The following is a 25,191-nucleotide window of genomic DNA, read 5'->3' on the forward strand; positions in this document are numbered from 1 at the left end:
TTTCCAGTTTCATTGTTTGGTGAAACATGTTAGTGTGACAGGCCACACATGCTCCACTTTAACATTTGCATTCAGTGGGAAATGGCACACTACATACTAGAGTTTAGCAAAACACAGCATCGTCACAGGTCATGTGGGTGCCTGATCAAAGTGCCGTGACGCTTCCTCTTCCACCACCGTTTGTACGTAACCCAGACTGGGTGTTATTTCATGCCTGGCTGCATGAAAAGCCTGCCAGAGATGTTACTATCAGTGCAGTCACAGGAAGCTCTGCGGTGGAACAGGAAAGAAAACAGGAAGTGAATAGAGGCGGGCCACAGGTTGTGTTGAGCCAAAGTGCTTATCCCATTAACGCTACCTTGTTTGTTGTGGATGGCCAGAATGAAATTGTGTCCATGTGACATCATCGGAGTGAGTGGCTAGTGATGACTGATGTACTCAGGCAGACATGAGGAAGCTGAATATATATATATATATATATATATATATATATATATATATATATATATCTAATCTACTTTAACTAGCAGCTGTCTGTGAGAATATTTGTCTATCCTGTGGACAGTGTTAAAGAAGTGAGTAAACTCAGTGTAGAGTGTAGTTTGCAATCATTAGAAACCATTCAACTTCAAGATAACATATTGAGCTGTTGGATATTTGCCCAGGTATGTATGTCGGTCAGTGGAGCAGGCAGGAGGCAGAGCTCCAACCAGGAGTTTATTAAGGAAATCAGTGAAAATGGACTGAATGAGCATTTATGTAACAGTTTTCTTGTCTTACTGACCACTCAATGCACTTTAGACTACAATTTAAATACATTTATTTATTTTGTACATGTTTATGTACGTTTATACAGTGCAGAATTCTGTACCCTTTAAGTAATTTATCTATTTCACAACTATGAGTGAGTTAGAATAACCTAAAATGTGTGGATGTCTTTGGACTATGAGAGACAGCCAACGCACTTGAATATTTCATTTATCGAGAGCTGATGTTTATTAAAGCCTATCAGTCGACTGCGAGTTTGATTGTCCATATACAATATCTTAAAGAACTTCTCCATTCTTACAATGAGGCAGTGAAAGAGTCCAGATCCTTGTTTAGCAGTTGCAGTCTGCATTGGATCTGTTGGGTCCATTTTCCGGCCAGTTCATACTAAAATGGACCAAGGGCCAGTACGTGTTTGAGGGTCCAACTGGTTCTTAAAACAGTTCACTATGTATACCTGCAAACACAATATTTGCAGGCGTGACCAGCATCCAGTAGATTTGAAAAAGTGGTGGAGAACTAGAGGCATGAGGAACATGAAGGCCTGGTTACCACCAGAATGTAGCTGACAAACTGGAGGAGAGTAGTTTGAAGAATCCCTCTGCTTATTATCCACCGACGGATTTCAGGTGAGACACCAGAAACTCCACCTACGAGGGCGGATACAGGAAAACGCAGAATCCCGATGGAAAATTCCCAGACACCAAGGGTCTGGAACAGCTTACCACTCCTGCTAAGTTTAACCGAGTCTGTGGAGTCTTTTAAAAGACACTTTTCTGTTTAATCAGATCTGCTGACATTCATGTGTTATTGATGAGCTTGGAAAGAAAAGCGTCTGAACTTCCTGAAGATGTTTCACGTCTCATCCGAGAAGCTTCTTCAGTTCTAAGAGCGACGGGTGGAGAGTCCCAGATTTAAGCCCTTTGGGAGTGTCCCCAAAAGGGTCGTGGACCCCCTATTGATCCTCTACCTAATCACATGAGCCAAGGTGTGTAAGCAGGTGTGGCTCGTGTGACCTACGAACTATCACTAACCTTCACAGACATTTTGTTATTGATGTTTTTTTATTTTATTTTTATGTATTTTAGTTTATTCTGCTTTAACATGGTTCTCTGTTGATATTGTATTTAATTATTACACAACCCTGTGTGACGTTTAATGTTTTTCAGCATTCGCACAGATAAATCAGGGGCAGGCTGGGGTCAGTATCTTTCCAAGTATCATTTGGTGTGCAGGGATCAAACCAGCCAAGTTCTGATTAGTAAACATCTCCTGAACCACAGCGCCCCCAGTCATTACAGTCTAGTAGATGATGTCCCCAAAGGTATATCTGTTTGGTCAGTAACTGAACTGAAGGTCTCAGTCGATTCCTTTCACTGGCACCATTTTTATTGCTGCAACATGAGGGTGTCAAGCAGACCGACACATGCTGACCAGCTGGCGTTAAAACGCGTCATAAATGCAACATGCACCTGACAAACCGAACTGTTTTCACTCCAATCTAACTGAAAACAAATGTATGTTGACTACTTTGTTATTACTGGCATTTTGGGTGTGAGACAGTGGTGACCAGTCCTCTGTGAGATAATGAGCTCTTACTGTGATTTATGAATCCACAGCCTGTGATGTCCACACGTTGCAGTTTAATGTAACCCTTTCTGATGTAATCAAACTATCCTCAGCTTTAGCCTTCACCTCTCTGTAGAGTGTGGGTGCAGTTTTGGTCATAAATAAAGGTCACGTTTCTGGGTTCTAGTGTATATTTGTGGATAGACTGTGTTTCCTTCTAGATTGTAGCTCTGACGCTCTCCAATCCCACCTTCCCTCTTTCTGTTGCTTGAACAGCGTCGGGACTGTGGGTGGACTGTGAGGAGTTTTCATGTCTTGACATCAGTGGCATCTGTGCACTCCTGTGGCCAGCTTGTTATTCCAGCTGAGTGTCTCATTACTGGTAATGATAGCCTGGATTCTATTCCTACAGTTGAGATGGGTTTTCAGCACCTTCTGGAGGTTTTGGCTGTGGCTGACCTTCTTGAATCCTCATGGTTTCCGTTGGTCTGTGGAATACCCTGGTACGTGTAGCTGTCCTGGATGTATGCTAACATGCCTTCTAGCCACTCCACCTCACTTTCCCACCATTTGGCCACACTTATACAGTCTGAATATGTCAGATCCAGTGGGGGCAGTGCATCATCTTGGTGTACTCTGCACTTGATGGTGACACGTGGAATTGCCTTGCAGTTCACGCCTCCAGTGCTCCCTTCAACAGTCTCACTGAGTTCCTAATGTATGTTATTAGCGTTGTACAGTGCCAAGCACATCCATGTGTGGGGCATTGAGCTGCATTAACTGACAACTGCTGTTGTGATTTGTCGATGTATAAATAAATTGAAACTTGAGGCTTTGTTGTCGTCCAGGTGCTGCTCAGGTTAGTCAGTCTGCTCTTGGTGTACTGCTCTCTCAACCCGGAGTGGATGCTTTGGTGCTCTGGTGTTATTTTTAATGCCTTTCTGAGCTGTGCTTATGTGTTGACTCATGTGCATACTCAGCTTGGTTGCGCCAAAACCTGAGGAGCTTGTGGGGAATCAGGATTTAACCAGTCAGGATGAGTAACAGCAGTTAGCATGTGTGCTGCTCATGGAATCAAAAAGTCCGACACAAACCAGAAATGGAGACCGTTTACGTTCAAAGTACACTTTAAGAAGGTGAATTTTTTCCGTGTGTGTGTGTGTGTGTGTGTGTGTGTGTGTGTGTGTGTATACACTGTGTCTTCACTAAGGTTGTGATACTTGGTGCCTCCAAGCATCACAAAGTGGGACCTTTGCATAGTCATGGAGCAGAAAAAGAAGAGTATTGAGTGTTTTGCACCCAGGAATCCAAAATACAGAATGCATCACATAAATAATAACATTGACATATTTTGTTGCAATAGATGTATAATAAAATAAAATAAAAATGTTAATATATATCATTGTGATAAAGCTGTGACTACCACCACCTGGGACCTCAGTAGTTTCGTAACCGTGAACCACTTTTAATAGTTTGGCTTCTGTTGGTTCTGTGTTAAATAACGTGGGATCATTTATCTTTGTTGTGCACAACACAGTATGTCTGGTTTGGTGTACAGAGCAGCTTTATGCCAGCTGAATGCATCTCACCCAGGCTGTCAAAACCACAAAAGCGCTTTCTGCCACAGCGCTGGTACGCATATGACGCATACGACGCTACTATATTTCTGCCTGCTCTGTGGGTTGACACTAGATGTACATCTCCTTCTCAAGTTAATCTCTCATTGACACTTTTTTCATTTGAGAACGAGGTGCATCTGTTGAAGAGTGCCCATTATCTGGCACATCATGTAGGACAGTGAGGGTCACAAGAGCAGAGGTGTGAGTCTTTTGTGAAATACTGCCCGACTTTGACAAATGGGCAGAGAGAGGAGAAAAGTTGACTTGTGGTCCTGCAGAGATGGCATATTTGTAGTCTGCAGGCAGACGAGGGACTGCCCATCTGGTGCAGAGAGCTATGTGGTCAAACGGAGGCAGTGCAAAAGTATGTGGCACAGCTTGTCTGTGGGCCACTCGTGCTTGTGTCGTTGTTGGTTTTAGAAAAACAAAGTTATAACATACAAGTTCCCTTCCTTATTCTCACCTATTCTAGTTCATGCATTTATTACTTCCAGGCTGGACTACTGTAATTCATTATTATCAGGATGTCCTAAAAACTCCCTGAAAAGCCTTCAGTTAATCCAAAATGCTGCAGCAAGAGTCCTGACAGGGACTAGAAAGAGAGAGCAGATTTCTCCTGTATTGGCTTCCCTTCATTGGCTTCCTGTTAAATCCAGAATTCAAAATCCTGCTCCTCACATACAAGGTCTTAAATAATCAGGCCCCATCTTATCTTAATGACCTTGTAGTACCATATCACCCTATTAGAGCACTTCGCTCTCGCACTGCAGGCTTACTTGTTGTTCTTAAAGTATTTAAAAGTAGAATGGGAGGCAGAGCCTTCAGTTTTCAGGCCCCTCTTCTGTGGAACCAGCTTCCAGTTTGGATTCAGGAGACAGACACTATCTCTACTTTCAAGATTAGGCTTAAAACTTTCCTTTTGCTAAAGCATATAGTTAGGGCTGGACCAGGTGACCCTGAATCCTCCCTTAGTTATGCTGCAATAGGTGTAGGCTGCTGGGGGATTCCCATGATGCATTGGGTGTTTCTTCTTCACTCACTATGTGTTAATAGACCTATCTGCACTGAATCACACCTGTTATTAATCTCTGTCTCTCTTCCACAGCATGTCTTTATCCTGTCTTCCTTCTCTCACCCCAACCAATCACAGCAGATGGCCCCGCCCCTCCCTGAGCCTGGTTCTGCCGGAGGTTTCTTCCTGTTAAAAGGGAGTTTGTCCTTCCCACTGTCGCCAAAGTGCTTGCTCATAGGGGGTCATATGATTGTTGGGTTTTTCTCTGTATGTATTATTGTAGGATCTACCTTACAATATATATCTCGTAGTACCATATCACTCCAATAGACCTCTTATTTAAAAGTAGAATGGAAGGCAGAGAGTTGCTTTCAGGTCCCTCTTCTGTGGAATAAGCTCCTAGTTTGGATTTGCCAAACAGACACCTCGTCTGGTGTTCGGAGCAGCTTGACACCGGCTGTGAGAATCCACCTCAGGCTTTCAAAACCACAAAACGTTCAATATTGGGCTTAAAATGTTTGTTTTTTATAAAGCATATAGTGAGAGCTGGATCAGGTAACCCTGAATCCTCCCTTAAATTCACTGTAATAGATCTAGGCTTCTGTTTTTTCCTCACACACCTTTTTACTAATTATGTGTTTATACCCCACTGTGCATTTAATCATTAGTTATTATTAATCTCTTGCTTGGTTGTGCTGAAGGTCTGTTAAAAGGAAATTTTTATGTTGGTTAAGTGTAATTATAACATAGTAGGAGTATCAGTATTGGCTGCACTTCCTCTACTAGAGGCCCGAGAGCTTGAGTGTCCTGCGCAGTATCTTTGCTGGTCTGAGGACTGCGTGGACAGAGATCTGGGATGTTTCTGGGATCTGCTGGAGGCACTCGCTCAGCTTGGGGGTCTTTGCCCCGAGTGCTCTGATTACCACAGGGACCATTGTTGCCTTCACCCTCCACATCTTCTTGAATTTCTCTCTCAGCTCTTGGTATTTCTCGAGGTTCTCGTGTTCTTTCTTCATCACTCAGTAAAGCTACATCTATCACTACAGCCATCATCAGTCAGCTTATTCCAGCTAATGTGAGGATTTCTTGATATCTGCTGGATGGTGAGAGATGGTGAGAGATGGTGAGAGCCGGTGTGTGTGGCTTACCAGTTCTGTTTGTGATTGCTTTATTGACATCTGTTTTCTTAAAAATTGTTTCCACTCTCCTGGTTTAAGACTTCCAGTCTGTCCTAAGCATCAGAGCCACTGTTGTAGAGCAGTGCCGACTGGGTTCAAACTGCATGGCTGCGTCTCCGATGACTGATCCCCACATTCTTCTGAACAAACTTTCCACGGACCTTAAAGTGTTCATCTCTTGGTGACCCCTGGAACCGACTCACCTGTGGCCCACACCTGTGGCTCAGCATCTCAGCATCCAGCTCTCATGGCATCTGTCAAACTGTCCATCCTGTGCTGTATGGACTGGTTTATTGACCACTTAAATACAATAAGGATTTTATTTGAGACTCAATTCTTGTCAGGAATTGTGCCGAGATATGACAGTGTTTTAATCCTAGGGGAATTTAATATTCACATTTGCTCCTTTAATACACTGCTGACTAATGAGTTTTTAAATCTTATAGACCCAAAACACAACTGTGGACACACTCTGGATCTTGTGCTGTCTGCTGTCCTGACGCTCTGTGACACTGAAATCTGTGATGTTAATCTCTCTGACACGTGTCTGTGTTATTTGAGATTCCCTTTTCATGTCTGTCTGTCAAACCTGATGCTCAGCCTAGGTTGAACAATGCCACCAGAGAACTCAGACAGGTGTATTAAAAAAGCTTAATGAAAATGGAAAAAGGATTGACTCTAGCTGTCTTTCGATGTACTTAGAGCAAAAACAAAGTATTTCTCTAGGAGTGTGTCTGACAGCTGTTACAGACCTCGTATTTTCATCACGTCTTTTTCTTTCTTTTAAAAAAAAGCATTTATTGAAGAAAATGATGTCAGTTTACATAAAAACACATACAGAACATTTATTAAAGTCCATCGAAAAACATTCATATATTTAAAACATTTATATTTATACTGTATTAAACCTCCGTTATTCCCAAAACGTTGATTCTGTTCATCTCAGTGGGAGAAACGTTTCGTCATCATCCAGGTGACTCCTTCAGTCTCAGCTGACTGCAGGTTTCAAACATTATAAACAGCACATTTGCACAATGACTGAAGCCAGCACCACTGAAGGAACAATGGGCTGGGAGGTCAGTTCCTTCATCATTAATATACAAATTGTTATTGACCAGAACCAGTGAGTAGCACATGAGTACAAACCTCGGTGAACATTGCTTAATTTAAAATCATCGCTCCTGGAATATTTTAGACGAAGGACGCTAGTGTCAAACTAGCTAGCGGGTCGTCACGGCAACGCTACAAGAGCGTCTCTCAGCATGGGCCCGAAAAAAGTTCTGTCAGCCGAGGAAGGCGACGATATTAAGAAGTCGCTGGAGTTTATGACAGAGGAGATTTCTGCTGTCAAACTGCAGATGAAAGCCATCCTGGACCTGGTCGAGGAAGTTAAGGCTCTCCGCATCCAGAACGCCGAGAAGGATCGGCGGCTGGCGTACCTGGAGAACAGAGTGGCGGATTTGGAGCAGTACACCCGGATAAACGATGTCATCATCACGGGGCTTCGCATCAAACCCCGGTCATACGCCCGGGCGGTCGCCGCTGACAATGTAGGAGGGCCAGGAGAGGAAGATGTCAACTCCACGGAGCTTCAAGTGGTTACCTTTCTACGGTCCAAAGGTGTGGAAGTGGATTATAACAACATTGAGGCTTGCCATCCTCTACCCCGAAAAAATGACAGTGACAAACCAGCCATCATTGTGAGATTTGCTAACAGAAAACACAAAACAGCACTGTTAAAACAAGGGAAGAAACTGAAAGGATCCGATGTCTTCATGAATGAACATCTGACAAAAAGAAATGCGGACATTGCCAGGAAAGCACGTTACTTGAAGAAACAGGGAAAAATTCAAAATACATGGACCACCAACTGTAAAGTATTCATTAAACTCAATGGAACACCGGAACAAGCCAAAGTGTTGGTCATCAGAAATATGGAGGAGCTGGACAAATACTGAGGTTCAACTTACACTGGAGGTATGAATACACACGTGACGTGACACACAACACAACACATGGCACAGTCTAAAAGAACTTCATCTGCATCCGGCAACAATATCAATATAACTCATTGGAATTCTGTTTATGATAATCTGGAACTGAGAACATTTTGATACACAGACCATAATGTTCTAGACTTAGAAAAGGATATAGACCTGGAAAATAATTTCTTCTACAATATCAGCAATAACTGCTGCTACTTCACTGATGAACAGTTTAAACACACCATCAACACGGAAAATAAATTATCAATAATCCATTTTAATAGCAGAAGTCTGTATGCCAACTTCAACAATATAAAGGAATATCTAAATGAGTTGACAAATCCATTTGGAATCATTGCCATTTCTGAAACATGGATCAATGCTGAGAAAGGAATGGACTTTGGACTGGAGGGATATGATGTGAATTTTGTAAATAGAAGGAACAAAAGTGGAGGGGGGGTGGCTGTGTATGTGGATAAAAACCTAAATTACAAGGTGGTGGAAAGTATGACAACTGCGATTGATAATTTATTAGAATGTATAACAATTGAAATTTATAAGGAAAAAGAGAAAAATGTAATAATTAGCTGTATATATAGAACACCTGGCTCTAGTATTCAAGTATTTAATGACTTCATAGAAGAAATATTCTCTAAAACTAATCAAAAAGTTATGTTCATCTGTGGTGATTTTAATATTGACCTGTTGAATCCGAAAAAGCATAAAATGACCAACGAATTTCTAAACACTATGTACAGTTTGAGTTTACATCCTAAAATAACCAGGCCTAGCAGAATTACACCACATTGTGCCACCTTACTTGACAATATTTTCACTAACAATATGGAAAACAACATTGTGAGCGGATTATTAATTAATGACATCAGTGATCACCTACCAGTTTTTGCAGTTTATAACACTAATTATAAGAGAAATCAGCATGAGGAACAACTGAGATACAGACGTGTAAGGACAGAAGAAACTATGAATGCACTTAAGAACGATCTATTAAATCAGGACTGGGACAATGTGTACAAAGAAACTGATATTGATATTGCATATGGCATATTCTTAAAAATATTCATGGAATTGTACGATAAAAACTGTCCAACAATAAAATACAACAGAAAGCACAAATATTCAGATAGACCATGGATCACTAAGGGTTTACAAAATGCATGTAAAAAGAAAAATACACTCTATAGGGAATTCCTAAAACAAAGAACAAAAGATGCTGAAAATAAATATAAAAAATACAAAAATAAGTTGACCAATATTATTCGTGTATGTAGAAAGGAGTATTATAGTAAAACATTGAACAACAATAAACATAATATGAAGGGAATATGGGATGTTTTAAACGGTATCATTAAAAATAATTCTGGACAACAAAGTTATCCTCAATATTTTATTGACAACGGCAATATTATGGAAAACAGTGCTGATGTGGTCAACAGCTTTAATCATTATTTTGTAAATATTGGACCAAATCTGGCAGAACAAATTCCTGAGTCACTGCCATCAGTAGACTGTAGTGAAAGCCTGATTGATAGGAACCCTAACTCAATGTTCCTCACAGCAGTGGAGGAAAAAGAAATAATTGACACTGTATACATGTGTAAATATAAAACATCTACTGATTGTAATGATATTGACATGATAATCATCAAGAAGGTCATTGAAGGAATTGTAGGACCTCTAACATATATTTGCAACTTAACATTTCAGACTGGAAAAGTTCCAAACAAAATGAAAATAGCTAAAGTTGTGCCGCTGTATAAAACTGGGGATAGACACCACTTCACAAATTACAGGCCAGTTTCTATACTACCACAATTCTCCAAAATCCTAGAAAACCTGTTTAATAAACGATTAGACAAATTCTTAGATAAATATAAATTACTCTCTGACAGTCAATATGGATTCAGATCAAAAAGATCAACATCTCTGGCATTAATCGAATCAATTGAGGAGATTACAAATGCTATAGATCAGAAACAGTATGCAGCTGGACTATTTCTGGATCTCAAGAAAGCATTCGACACAATCAATCATGACATATTAATTAATAAACTAGAACGGTACGGGATCAGGGGGGTTGTACTGCACTGGGTGAAAAATTATTTAAGTGATAGGAAACAATTTGTGAAGCTGGGTGTCCATTCCTCATCATGCTTGGACATTGCTTGTGGTGTTCCACAAGGCTCTGTACTGGGTCCAAAATTATTTATTATTTATATAAATGATATTTGTAAGGTATCTGATATATTAAAATTAGTATTATTTGCAGATGACACAAATATTTTTTGTTCTGGGGGGAATCTAAAGGAACTGCTGGATACAGTTACTTCAGAAATGTGCAAAATTAAAAAATGGTTTAACAGGAACAAACTATCTCTAAATCTAAGTAAAACTAAAATAATCTTATTTGGGAATTCCCTTAGAAATGCACAAGCGCAGATTCATATAGATGGTGTGGAAATTGAAAGAGTACTTGAACATAAGTTTCTTGGTGTGATTATAGATGATAAATTAAACTGGAAGTCTCATATAAATCATATACATAACAAAATTTCAAGAAGTGTTTCAATCTTGAGTAAAGTAAAACACATTCTGGACCACAAATCACTCCACATTCTCTATTGTTCCCTGATTGCACCGTATTTGCATTACTGTGCAGAGGTTTGGGGCAATACTTACAAATGTTCGCTATCATCAATCTTTATATTACAAAAAAGGGCCATAAGGATAATCCATAAAACTGGTTACAGAGATCATACAAATCCACTATTCTTAAAATCAAAAAGTCTAAAATTCACAGATCTGGTTCATTTTCTCACTGCACAAATTATGTATAGAGCAATAAATAACCTGCTTCCTGACAATATTCTAAAACTGTTTTCTAAAAGGGAACGGGGATACAATTTGAGGGGGGAATTAATTTTAAAACATCCTTATATCCGCACAACATTAAAAAGTTTTTGCATCTCTGTGTGTGGAGTGAAGCTGTGGAACAGACTAAGTAAAGATATGAAGCAATGTCCGAGCATGGTGCAGTTTAAAAAGCGGTTTAAGGATATGGTTTTTACAGGGTACAGGGAGGAGGTAGAGAGTTGATAGGGTGTTCTTGTCCAATATTTTCATGTGTGCGCGGGTGCACGGGTATGTTGGTATGGGTATATATATCTGTAGGTTGTGTATCCTTTGAGGTGTTACTGGGGTTATTGAAAATGTGTATATGTGTGTATGTGTATATACGTAGGTATGGATAGATAGAAACATAGATATATATGTATATATATATATATATATATATATATATATATATATATATATATATATATATATAAATTAATAAAAAAAAAAATACACATAACATATAATGTAATTGCAAGGAGGTATTTCTGTAGTCTATTCATTACTACATAGTGGAAAAGGGGTGGGATTAAATAAGCTTATGCTTCTTCCTGCTCCTTTTTGAACATGAAAGTTATTTGTAGTTGTGGTTGCTCGTTTTCCTTTTGTTTTGCTTTGTTTATTTGTCTCTTTGAATTCTATGTTGTTGTACTTTTTTAACATGTTCAAAATAAAGATTCAATCAATCAATCAATCAATCAACCATTGATCAACAACCACTGATCAATGGTGGTGGCTGAGCTGTACACCAAAAGCCGTACCATTCACAGAGAGTTTGGGGAATGGCTGCAATCACAGCATTGTAAGATGGTGACAGATGTACCCTTAGGCCCCCTCCTCGATTCAGAGATGGTCTTTCCCTTTTCACGTAAATGGCCTCCTTGACTCCGCCCTCAAACCAGCGTTCCTCCCTGTCCAGGATGTGTACATCCTCATCATTGAAAGCGGGTCCACTGGCCTGTAGGTGTAAATAGACTGCAGAGTCCTGGCCTGACGAGGTGGCTCTTCTGTGTCTGGATGGATGAGTGATGAAATGTTTCTCCCACTGAAAACTTCCAGATGACCAGAATCAGCCTTTGGGGATTTCCTTACCTGGATGAGTGAGCGTGACATTACAACCCCCATTATTGTTTTCATTAATTATACTATAAATTTGCTTTGTGCATACATGATTCCAGTTTATGTTAGGTGTTTCCAGTAGCTCAGTAACATCTCTAAAATGGAGTGTATAATCGGGGACACCAGACCGACCTCTCCTTTCAATGTGGACCAAACGGCCTCATTGCCCCTAACCCAAAGTGTTTCCCAACACATTTAATAAAAAGGATTTTACAGTCACTCTGCAGAAGGATACAGGTAAAATAAAATCAGCTTGGGAAAAGGAATTGGAGTCAGAAATTCCTAATGATATCTAGACTAAAGGGCTACGTTATGTTAATTCCTGCTCTATCGACGCCCGACATAGGTTAATTCAGTTTAAAATTTTGCACAGATTGCACTACTCGAAGACAAGATTACATCGATATTTCCTGAAACGTCACCCATCTGTGATAAATGTCAATGTGCAGAAGCTGATCTGCTTCAGTTTTGTAATGTGTACTAAATTACAAAGTTTTTGGGCTTCAGTTTTTTCTTTTTTTTCCAAACTTTTTGATGTGCAGTTAGACCCTGACTCCATTTTGATTCTTATTGGACTATCGGAACAATCTAAAAAACCTAAGTGCACACAGATTTCCCTCCTGTCCTCTGGCCTTATGTGTGCAAAGACACTGATTCTCCTGCTATGGAAGGGAAAAGAAGTGCCCTCCTTGAAAGCCTGGATTTCAGTACTGACAGATACTCTTCATCTGGAAAGGATCCGCTACTTTATAAACGACAAACTGGAGGACTTCGATCAGATTTGGAGGCCACTCATTGAGCACCTGGAAACGATGAACAAATAAGAGCTACTATGTGGACTTCACCATTGGTTAAAATAAGCTGACAGCACTCTGGGATAAGGGAAGGGTGTAGGGAGGAGGGGTTTTTGTTGTTGTTGTTGTTGTTTCTGTTTGTTTGTTTGTTTGTTTTGTTGTTGTTTTGACCGCCCTTTTTGGTACTTTCCACTGTCTCGGTTTTGTTTTGTTTTTTCTTGTTTTTGTTGTTCTGGTTTGTTTTTCCCCTTTTCTTGATGACAAAACTATAAAAAGGAAGCAATGTCATCCTATGGGGCAATTTGTGATTGTTATTTGTGCTTCACAATAAAAATATTTGAAGAGAATAAAAAGGATTTTAAGTGATACTAAGATCAGCCACATCCAAGCTGCCATTCGCTTTGCTTTTGGACACTAAGTACCTTTTTGTTACCTCACGGTTTGTCCCCCATATCAGTTTTACACATAATTTATTAAGAACCATCATGACTTTCTGCTGTAGTGGAAACAATCATCTTGATATGGATTTTAACTATTTTAAAAATGCTTTGTCATTTGGATTTTACATTTTCCCATTTCAGAACTACTGCTTTGTTTTCACATTCCTTCTTGAACCAGTTCAGAAGCCAACAGCCTTCCCACTAATCCCAATTCCCAAGACTTTGACTTCTTGTCCTTTACCTGCATATTTACTGCAGACATGGCCGATCCACACACTGTCTGTTTTGTCTGTAGTTTAGCTCCTGATGCTAACTCATATTGTTTGAGTTCTTCCTCTTTTTGATTCTTGATTATGACTGTGATGTCATCGGCATAAGCCATGGCTGTCACTCTATATGAGTCATTTAGATCATATCCTTTAAGTTATGATATTAATGATTTTTTTTTCACAAAGGACTAATAGCGAGGACACACAGGGCAGCTTTTAAATCTCTGCTTCCCTTCACAGGACATATTAAAAGATTCGCTCAGTTTACTTTTATTTGCAACATGAACATTTTATATAGAAACTGAACCATTCTAATAAAACTATCAGGCATCCCATATGCCTTCATCACTGCCCACATTTAGGAATGTGAAACAGTCTTTTCACTGCAGAATGAAGCAGTTAACCACTTAAAGATGTACTCTGGATATTGTTCCATCTCTGCTGAAGCCCACTGAAGGATGTGTTTGACTCTGTGTATGAGTGTGCTGTCTGTTACTGCAGCGTCCAGATTACTCCAAGTTTGTGTTACAGCCCAGCTTTTTGGCCAAATGGGCCACCGTGCTTCTTTTGGGTACAGTTACCTGCGTGTACTTTTATCTTATATGTTATTTATTATAAAGACGATTTTGCTTTCCTTTCAGGCTCGCAACATCCGGACGTCTGAACTGGCAGCTATCAAGATTGTCAAGCTCGACTCAGGTGTGTTAAAAGCCCAAACACAGCATGTGCTCACAGGAAGTGCACACTAAGGTGTCCATTAGCTGTCCACAGCTCACAGTATTGGTCAGTTTCAGTGAAACTTGCAAATAATATTACTCAAGGTCACATCAGCTGTTTTACAGTTTACAGCACAGCAGCAATAGGATTAAGCAACCAAGCAATAGCTTAATAAATTGCTTTGTCACACATGTTGCTAACTTGTTGCTAACTGTGATGTTATTGCTCGTGATCACAGAGGCGTGGCTGGGCCCTCCTATCACCGCTATGCTAATATCAGTAATATTTATTTCTTTATTATAGATGAAGTGTGAGTGAGAGTGGGGTCATGTTTACAGTCCATTCAAATTCTTTTACATCCACCAAAGTCAAAGGTCAACTTCAGAATTTATGGGTGAAAACGTGACCCAAAGCCCGATAACTACGATTATTAGAAGCCTGCTGTGTACTGTTAATATATAGAAAGAGTCAAAGTGATAATGCTGTATGGAGCGATGTGTAAGTGTTTGTTAGTGCCATTGTTCATATTGACAGCCTATAGATATTCAGCTGTTTTCTGAATCTATGTCCTCGCTTTGCTTTCATTGAAATCTTTTTAAAGGAACATGTTTTGCACTACAAAGAGTTTCTTTTGGATTTGTCCCGTATATATTGTCCAGTATACGGGTTATACTGGAATGATATAAGGAACGGACTGAGTCCTTTTCTAGCTTAGAAATAGAAAAAGTGTATCCTTGAATAAGTAACTAATACAGCCATTTGAGTTGTTGGAAAAACCAGAACTGATTTCATTGTATCTAACACAGCTGATAACACTGAGCACCACGTGGGTGTGCAGTATTTTCTTTTTTCCACTAAAAGAATTTCCCAGATTCGCTATATCCCTTGCTCCATGGAGAAGCTCCCAGTTCTCCCAGTTGTCTAGCTTTGCTGTTCTGTAACTGTGTGAAGTTAGCTGTCATGAGTCAGTAAACCCTCGCTGTGCTGTCTGTGTGCTCAGGTGATGACATCACCCCCATCCAGCAGGAGATTACCATGATGAAGGAGTGCAAGCACAAAAACATCGTGGCCTACTTTGGGAGCTACCACAGGTGCTGGGTGTTTTCTGATGTGTGGAATTCCTCGGATTGTTGGTGGACTGAAATATGTGGAATTTGACTTTTATCCTGCACGCGCTGCTGCTGAATTCCTCTCCCACTCCTTCTACTGCTTAGTTACATTGTTGGCCCACCAGTTCATGATACTGTGTGCTTGTGGGAGTAAATGCATTGACTTCACTATATTAAGGCCTGTCTGCTTCCTTCTTAAATGCAGTACTTGTTCTTAACCAATGCCTGCAAAGCTGTTCAGCCACAGAAGAGCAGCACACATGTCACACATGTCAAATAAAAGCTGAGTGTCTCTCTTTAGAAACACCAAGCTGTGGATCTGCATGGAGTACTGCGGTGGAGGCTCCCTGCAGGATATCTACCATGGTAAAATCACACACATCTAAAATTCATGTCAGAACACGACGCATCTACTGTCCTCATAAAACTTTGACTGGGAGCAGTCACAGTGCAAACGAGCATTTTTGTGCATGTTTTTATTGCACTTAACAAGTAAAGTCAGCAGTTTGTCCTCGATCAGCCGAATTCACGTGTATGACACTGGTAATGACAATAAGCATGTGATTAAATTAGTGTCGTCCATTGTTAGTAATGAGGGCCTGTGATTGACTGGGTGACTTTCCAGTATGCACCTCACCTGGACTGGATACGAAAAAGGATTGTCATTAAGGGAACTTTATGACTGCTAATTATTTAATTAGATTTTAGTTTGTCCTTCTGTGAACCAAGAAATATGTATTAAAAAAACAAAGACTGCTAGCCTAACATATAAGTGGTGAACTACTCAAAGAGAGGAATAAGAGGAAATGTTTCCTTTCCAGGACCAGGAATTATTTTTAGGCACTGCAAAGCAAGAAACAACTAAAAATCTAAAATCAAAAACTAAAGCTATATGTTCCATTTCTTTCTGTCTTTGCACTTTCCAAATGAGCCAATAAGGATGAATAAGACCATAGCGGAGCTGTGTAAACATAACTGTATGAGTACTGTTTCCACCCGATGAGTCTGAGTGAGACAGCTGAAGTATTTCCCTGCATGTCCAACTGTAACTACCACTTTGACGCTCAGTCATTTGAATAGTTGGTGCAAAGCAGATGTGGAAGTAGGCACAATGATCCCTGACAGCCAGTTCCACTCTTACTCTCATGTCTCACAGCTGTTAATCAGACTCTTTTCCACAGTGACGGGCCCACTGAAGGAGAAGCAGATAGCATTTGTGTGCAGGGAAACTCTCCAGGTAAGGCTTTTCAGTCCAGGAAGCTTGTTACTGTTGCACTGCAAAGTCTTTACAGACACCCTGCTGACACAATGAGTCATGTGTTTTTTCCCAGCTTCAGAGCAGCTTCAGTCGTGCCAGACCACTAAGTGCACTGTAGATGTTCTGAAGCTGCCTCTGCAGTAGAACATGATAAATGGTCTGGTCCTGATATAGCTCTTTTCTAACTAACTGAGTGCTTTCTGCTACAAGCCACTTTCACCTATATACAGTTGTACTCACAGTGCAATTCATTTTATCCCTTTAATTCCTTTTAAACAATCACACACACACACGCACACCGCAATGAATGCATAGGATGCAGTTCAGTGTCTTTACCAGGGACGAGTGGATACGCAGGTGGGAGGAGCTGCCAACATTCTGGTGGTGCTGGAAAACCCATCTGACCTCTTGAGCCACAGCAGCCATACGGCACACTGTGTTTTCGTAGACTGTGACCTTCTGCCCACTCAAAGCTTTTGTTGGATGATCAGCTTTGCAGACTGACAGCAAAAAACACCAGAAAAAGTGCTGCCAAAACTTTCACCAGTGTTGTTCACGATCAGTGTACTAGTCTGCATTCAAAGCACATAAAGGTTACAAAAATCAAACTAAGGAAACATAGAGATATTGTTTCTGATTCATACAAGACTAGATGAAGAGAATTACACAGTGTCATAGTTTATTAATGTTCAATACCTCAATGTCAGTCTGATCCTATGTTACAAATTACTAATGTTAGTCAGTCAGTTCAGCTGTATGTTTTCTCTCTCTAACAGATCTTCCTGGCTACACCTCTTCCCAGCTCAGTGTTGTAAACCATGACTTAAGCAGTAATTAAATACATTCTCACAGTAATCAGCTGATTTCCATCTTTTCCAGGGCCTGTATCACTTGCACGAAACTGGCAAAATGCACAGGGACATAAAGGTACAGCTGTTTAGTTGTTACTGTTTAATAGTGACGCTCAGACTGTGGATCTTGTGAACAAGCTTGGATCTGTGTGTATTGTCTTTGCAGGGAGCCAATATCCTTTTGACCGAGCGTGGAGATGTGAAACTGGGTCAGTGGTGATTTGCAGTACTCATGTAGGCTTAGGTAAGCACGATGTTGGATTTTAGCTGCACTGTGACCCTGCGTCTCTCCTCTGTGTCCAGCTGATTTTGGGATCGCAGCAGAGATCAGTGCCTCTGTGGCCAAGAGGAAGTCCTTTATTGGAACTCCTTACTGGTAAGATGAATACATCACCACTAACCCAAACCTTACCAAACCCTGAGCAAACAGTGTCTGTCTGTCGATGGTGACACAGACCTCTCTGTTTTTCTACAGTGCTGCTATCACTGTGAGCTTGTATGCTGCCAGCGCTCTTTGTCTTTATGCTCAGCTGTAGGTTCATCTGTTGTGCTTTTGTGTAACAATATCAGTCAAGTGTTCTGCTTTCACTTCAGCTGAATTCAGGTCTGTTTTATAGCCTCAGTTCAATATATCAGCCTATTTAAGGTTAGTGTTTTTAACCTCATACGTTATCAGAATTAACCAGACAAATCGATCCTCATAAGAGCGGGCTTGCATCAGCAGCCACAGGATGGAGGCGGAGCATCAGTCCCGTCTGTGTCTGCTGGGATGAGCTCGTACTTTTATGGCATGTCTATGTCTGTCAGTCTACTAAACCAGAGTCCATGAAAAAAAATGTGCAAAGGACAAATTTGTTCTAGTTCGATTTACAATAAAGTGATTAAAAAACACACGACCTGTCTTTCTCTATATGGGTAAACATATTTATCTTTAGGTGAAGAACTGCACTGCTAAACTAAAGAGACTACAATTATTGCAACGATACCCGATCACTTCAAAGATCAGGTTTCTAACAAAGCCACAGACCGCTCGCAGTCAGCTGCCATCTTCAAATATTGATGTTTCACAGATTTATCATTGGATGTAAAACAGAATAGACCTGTTTGTGAATACGGCCAACTATCTCTTCCTTTCTGAGCAGGATGGCTCCAGAGGTTGCTGCGGTGGAGAAGAAGGGTGGCTATAATCACCTGTGTGATATCTGGGCCGTCGGCATCACTGCCATCGAGCTGGCAGAGCTGCAGCCGCCCATGTTTGACCTGCACCCAATGAGGTGAGTCAGCACAAACAAAGGGGACTGGACAAACAGTTGGACACAGACAGACTTGGCAGACTCTGGGTGGTTGCTGCTTGGACATTTTCCAGTCCAGTGACGTCTCTAATAATGTTTTTCAGAGCACTGATGCTGATGTCCAAGAGCAGCTTCCAGCCTCCAAAACTTAAGGATAAATCCAAGTGGTAAATGTGCTGCTGATGGTCTGAAATTAAAGTGCATAAGCACCTGTGATCTGATCAGTGTCTTTTTCATTGCTGATACGTGTATCTTTGTCTTCCTCTGTCTGCAGGTCTGCTAGCTTCCATAGCTTTGTGAAGATGGCTCTCATTAAAAGCACTCGTAAGCGGCCCTCAGCTGAGACACTGCTGCAGGTTAGTTTGTCACTAAAAAAGTTAGAACGACTGGAAATGATTGCATTGCATTTGTACAGTTTATACTGGGAGCTATTCAGTAAAATTTCACATGCTGATGAACATGCGATATTACACAAAACCTAAATGTCACATTTTGCTACAAATATTACAGAGCTCTCAAATCAGCGTAAACAGATATCAAATAATGTACCATCAAAAACATCCGAGTCCTCAGTACGTGGGTTGCTTGCTCTGCTGGTGCAGTTATAGTTCTGTCCATCTCCATCCAGTTAAGGGCTGTGGGGAATGGGAGGTGGGCTGCACCCTTACAGGAAGGAAGCTGGAGTACCCAGAGCCAGAAAGGCCACAGCTGCCCAGCTGATCTGAGCCCAGGACCTTCTTGCTGTATGGCCACAGTACCCCAAAATGACATTTATAGCTAATTGAGGTTTTTCTATGTAGCATGTTTTGCAATGAGACTGGCTGCTGTCACCTGTTACCAAAGTACTTTTTACAACATTCACCTGCAAACATGCTCATACCATTTGTGTTATGTCTTTAATTTCTTTCATACACAGTCGCATACGTCCTGCTTTTTTAATTGGACTGCATCATAGGTTTAGAAATAATACAGATGTGGACAGATTTATGAAAATTTCATTTTTTAAATGTTCCCATTTCCCATTTTCCCAATTATTTGCATGTTTGCATTTGTTACATTGTTACATTACTTGCACACAGAAACATAATGTCTTAGGCTTTAATCTTAGTCTTTGATTTTCCACGTGTTTCTCAGTGAGTCTAGCAATCTTAACTATTTGTAACAATTAACAGTGTCAATGTTACGGCCATGAAGAGTTTGAATATGGACTCTAGGGCTTCAGGCTTTATTAGAATTTCAAATAAGTGTACGTGTGCCAAGAGATTTCTGAAATGTATCAAAAGTCGCCCGCAGGTTTGCAGTGGTCAAAGGGCAGAGCCAGTGTTCTGTAAAATGCTGCTCTCTTTCACTTGTTGCTGCACATCAGACATACGAAACTTTATTTTCTTTGTACTGTAAGACAAAAACAAAGCGAAGGAGAGACCTGGGATTAGCGCCATCATTTCCCGTTTAAGGTGTGTGTCTTCTTTCTTTAGCATTCGTTTGTGACACAGCTGTTGACCCGTAACTTGATCATTGAGCTGCTGGACATGGCCAACAACCCCGAGCTCCACGCTCCCCACACAAACACCATGGATGACATTGAGCTGGAGGTCAGTTCTCACAGCGTAGCTAAACTCACTGGATAAGTACATTTGATTTTGTACACTGTGGATTTGAAACCAAACAATCAAGATGTTATCAAGATGTTACCTGTTTAGGGTTAGTGTCATTTTTAAACATAGTGTTCCAGTTCAGATGCTTAAAAGTGATTGAACACGTGTTTCCACACTATTTCACAATGAGTTAAACAGATTAAATATCTGGAGTTTTCAACATGGAGCATTTGGGTTCCCTTCACTGGAAATCAACAATCTGGTACTTTGGTAAAAGGAAACCTACCCTCTGCAAGAACACTATCGAAGAGGTCGTCTTAACATTGTTTTCAAGAGAAGCCTTCACGAATGGAAATACAGAGTTTACAACAAGATGCAATCCACTGGTTACACTCAGGAACATGAAGGCCAGATTAGACTTTGTCTGAAAACACCTTTGGAGCATGTCCAGTCTGGAAACCAAGGTGAACTTGTACCAGAATAATGAGAAGATGAAAGTATAGGGAAGGAGATCGGTTGCAGTTGAGTTTATTGATGATGTGACTGCTGGATGAATTCAGAAGTGCACACGCTGCAAAACTAACCAGACAGAGCTTCACAGTGCACATAATAACACCGAGCAAACTGCTAAACCCAAGAATTCTCGAAGTAAAAAAAAAAACAGGAAAGATTTCTAATGGTCAAGTCAGTCACCTGATATCAGCCCCACAGAGCGTGCTTGTCAGTGACTGAAAACAAAACTACACGTAGAGAGTGAGCAGCAAAGCAGCAGCAGAATGTGGCTGCAGTAAAGGGCTGACAGAGCATTGGAGGGAGGAAACCTGCATTTAGTTTCAACTTCATCCAAGAATTCCAAACAGTCACTGTGGGCCTCTGAAGATGGGGACTGAAAATCTGCACTTTTTTTTTTTTTTTTTTTTTTTTGTCTGTCCCATTTGGTTCTTAAGCCGTCAGAATTGTTGTCTGAAGACCAACAAGGATACCAAATGGATTTATTTTGCCAAATGGATCATCATGGCATTGCCGTATTGGTCCATTTGATCAAACTTTGTTGTTATTATTTATTTTATTTTCAGTTGTTACAGATGGGACAGACATGACGGGGGGATAGGAAAGGGAGAAAGAAAGAGGAAGGAAAAGAAAAACAGAAGGGAAAAGGGACAGTGAGAAAGGGCACTTACAAAGAGAAAGAGAAAAAAAAAATCTCCTGGATCACCTGTTGAGAGAAAAAGAAGAGAAGACAAGCAAAAAAACCCAAACAAAAACAAAGCAACATACTAAACACAACACCATCACGTTAATCTAGCTAAGTGTGAACAGCAGTAAATACTAAATATTGAAAGTTGTTGTGCAGCACGCAGGACAGACAGCGCACAATGTGCTTTGAAGTAGCAGCTAAGAAAGGTGTAGTTTGTCTACGAACAGTGAACACCCGTGTGCACACCTGTGTGGATCAACGCACTTGTATACAAAAGGTTTCCCCATGTAACGGTCTGCTAGAGGGTGTGGAGGCCCATAGCCCCGTCCCCCAGGGCATGAAGCAGGCATGGAGGAGATCCAGGCTCCAGACATCCAGAGGCCCCAGAGTGTGAGAGCCCAAGGAGGACCACCGGAGGGGCATCCGTGCCACCCTCCTGGGAAGGGCTGAGGAGATCCCCAGACGAGGGGGTCACCCAGTAGCCACAGAGCAGAAGCCAGAGGGGCTGCACCGGCGTGCCCGCCGGCTCTGCCGGCAGCCAGCTGTGCCAGAGTGAACCGAGTTGCAGGCCCCGAGGCCGGAGGCCCGAGGGCCCCCTTTGCCCCGGAAGAGGCCTGACCGAGCGACAGGCACCAGGCCCCGCCAAGTAGCCACCGGGAGTGAGCCGGTGCATACCTGAGCGCCCAGCCCCGGACACCAAGAACCACCAATGCACCAACCCCTGAGGGCATCAGCTACCAGCAGGGAGTGTGGTGAGGGGAGATAGGCCTCCACACTTGGAGGGCCTGGGAGTACCCAGGGAGGTGGAGTCTAAGACCCGACCTGACATATAGACACAGACAAACAGGCACACACAGACATAAACATGCTTTCCCACCCTCATGCACACATATACAAACACTCAGCACTCACCCAACGTAGGGACAGACATACATAGACATGTACACACAATCATACTCCCCAAACATACTCTATGCCCCGGGTCCAGGTACCCTCGCCCCCAGAGGGGGAAACGGCACCCAGACCCAAGAGATGTGACCCTTTCCCCCGGGGTGGAGGCAAGCAGACCGCCCCAGGCTCCGCAGCAGCAGGGAGGCCAATTGGACAGTGCACGAAAATCTGCACTTTAATCACATCTTGATTGTTTGATTCCACTGTGATGATGTACAGAGGTGAACTTACAAAAATGCTGGGATTGACTTGTTTCCACAGTGATTTGTGTCTGTACGGTTTCTGCTGTCTTGACAGGTTGGGGTAATGGGTCCTGACAAGATCCAGTCAGCAGGGAAACACCTGTCTGTGGAAAGGACCCTGTCTGAACAACAATGTGAGTCCCACCCCTTCCACACACACGGCACACAGTGGGTGGTTCCTTACATATAGCAGGATGAGATTCCTGGCGTCTCGTCATTACAGTGAGGTCACCGGCTTTGTGCTAGAATGGAAGCAAAGGAAATAAAAACTGTGCAGCTTGTCTGTGATGTACTACAGTGTGCAGTGCACTCGATGGCTGAATGTGTGCCTGTGTGTACATGTGTGTACATATAGCCTATGTTGGTTGTACTGGGAGAGTGGTTTCATTGTCTCATTGTATTCAGCGAAGCAGCTTGTAGAATATGAATAGAAACAAAAGCCCCTCAGTGAGCGTGCTGACGGCCGCTCTCGCTCTGTAACCATCCACATGTGTGGGACGGAGGCCTCGTCAGAGGATGGCGCTGGGAACATGCCTGTTGTCTGACTTCATACTGCTCAGATGCCAAAGGGCTGCTTGTGTTCCTGGTGTGACAGACTGTGTTCACACACCAAATCATAAATCAGTCTGGTGTTGACCTCAACTTCCCTTACTAGTGTAGTCTAGTGTGCTAGATGCAGCCCCGTAAGCCACAGACACCTGCACTGCCCTTTGACCAGTATGGTTTTAGAGGCTTACACTGCTGCTACAATGTATCATATACTGTATATGCCATTGTCAACACTGATACAATGTATATTGTTAGTGGAATGGTCTGTGTATTACACCTCTGTGCTTTTAGTATTGATTAAATAGTATCAGAAACAAGATTACTGTTTTATTTAGTACAGCTAGTTCATGTACATGAGTCTGGGGAAGTATAGGAAGGTCATTCAGTCTTACTGCTACACTGTGTCCCTCCGGCTTTTGCATATTTGAATGTAAGTTGTGTCGATAAGCGTGCAGTTTCTAATGTATTTACAACTGACGAGCCTGAAAGGACTTTAAGAGAAAGTGTAACAACTGAAAACCAATTTTCTCGACTTTGTTCATCCTCTTCTTGTTGCTGCCGTCCTTTGCTGAGCTTGGAGAAATCTGCTACATAACTCAATACAAATAATGAGTTGAAAATACAGTAATGCAGTAATTAGCCTTCACCAAGCCCTGCTCTGCAACAGTAAGGTGTTGGTGTTCTGCTGCATGTTTCTGCACGATGATCTTCATGCAGTAACATGACTAACCATGACCGTTAGGTATGTGGAAAAATTGTTTCCAAAGTATTCACTTTGAGTCAGAAGATGAACTTTTGAAATGTTGAGAGCATTTTTCTAGACCTCTCCTTTGATCTTATTTTAAACAGAAAAAACTTTGGACTTCTTATTCTAATTCACTTGCAGGCGTTCAGCAACACCTTATGAAGTAACTGAGCCGAAACGTATCAGCAGCTTCTGCTTTCTGGTTGAGTCATTTCCTCATCTTCTGCTTCAAAGCGAAATGATCACGTGATCGCTGTGCTTCCTCCTTTCACATCACAGTGAAGTCATTAGAGAAACTGAGGCAAGATGCTAATAAAAGCTGTTCTGCAGATCCTAGTCGCAGACCTTGCACACTGCCAAATGTGTGCAATTTATAATTTCTTTACAAACAAACTAATGACTAGCTTAAAAGGATATTAAAAGAAAGCGCTGCTAACTAACTATCTGATTACTATGGAAACCAGTGTTTTCAACTTGTTCCATCCTGTACAGTAATGAGACATCGGTGTCATCACAGTACTGCGTACCACATGTACAGCAGTAGTAGCTGAGATTCTCCACTTGAATTGGGAGATGTAAAAAGACAGATTTCAGTTAACTGCAATCTAATGACACCTAGTGGTGAGATTTTATGCATATCGTGCCATTACTTGATGTTTTGACCTGTTGGCTTGGCTGTTGGTATTCCTATCATCTTGGACTTTTAGTTTAAATTGCAAACACCCTAAAACTGACTGAATACCATCAGTGAAAACATTCTGTCTTCAGTCCACTGCCCTTTTCTTTGTACCTCGCATTTCTATTTCTTATCATAATTTCAGTGTGATTTTTACTATTTTTGAATTTGATGTTTAATTTTTGAATTTCTTTGGCTGGTGATAATGTTTTTTGCACCCGGCTCCATCCCTGTTTGGGCCCTGACTCAATATCAGTGTACATTTGATACATTCTGTAATCACAGAGCAAGCATATGTATGTTCATTCGATATTTTACTTTACCTGACCTGCAATCAAA

General features: G+C 41.4%; 1 protein-coding gene across 4 annotated transcripts in view; it reads left to right on the plus strand.

The window, feature by feature from the left end:
• map4k2 (mitogen-activated protein kinase kinase kinase kinase 2) overlaps window positions 1-25,191 on the plus strand; it is a 55,485-nt gene that overhangs the window by 6,782 nt on the left and 23,512 nt on the right. For all 4 annotated transcript variants that reach the window (XM_019350132.2, XM_019350135.2, XM_005463386.4 and 1 more), the window contains exons 2-13: window positions 14,311-14,368; window positions 15,387-15,477; window positions 15,797-15,861; window positions 16,677-16,732; window positions 17,633-17,680; window positions 17,771-17,813; window positions 17,908-17,980; window positions 18,747-18,878; window positions 19,001-19,063; window positions 19,171-19,252; window positions 20,372-20,488; window positions 22,938-23,016. In XM_019350132.2, the coding sequence (XP_019205677.1) occupies window positions 14,311-14,368; window positions 15,387-15,477; window positions 15,797-15,861; window positions 16,677-16,732; window positions 17,633-17,680; window positions 17,771-17,813; window positions 17,908-17,980; window positions 18,747-18,878; window positions 19,001-19,063; window positions 19,171-19,252; window positions 20,372-20,488; window positions 22,938-23,016 (907 nt within the window). The remainder of the gene's footprint in view (window positions 1-14,310; window positions 14,369-15,386; window positions 15,478-15,796; window positions 15,862-16,676; window positions 16,733-17,632; window positions 17,681-17,770; window positions 17,814-17,907; window positions 17,981-18,746; window positions 18,879-19,000; window positions 19,064-19,170; window positions 19,253-20,371; window positions 20,489-22,937; window positions 23,017-25,191) is intronic.

Source organism: Oreochromis niloticus, linkage group LG3 (genome assembly GCF_001858045.2).
Source record: "Oreochromis niloticus isolate F11D_XX linkage group LG3, O_niloticus_UMD_NMBU, whole genome shotgun sequence".
Taxonomy (NCBI): Eukaryota; Metazoa; Chordata; class Actinopteri; order Cichliformes; family Cichlidae; genus Oreochromis; species Oreochromis niloticus.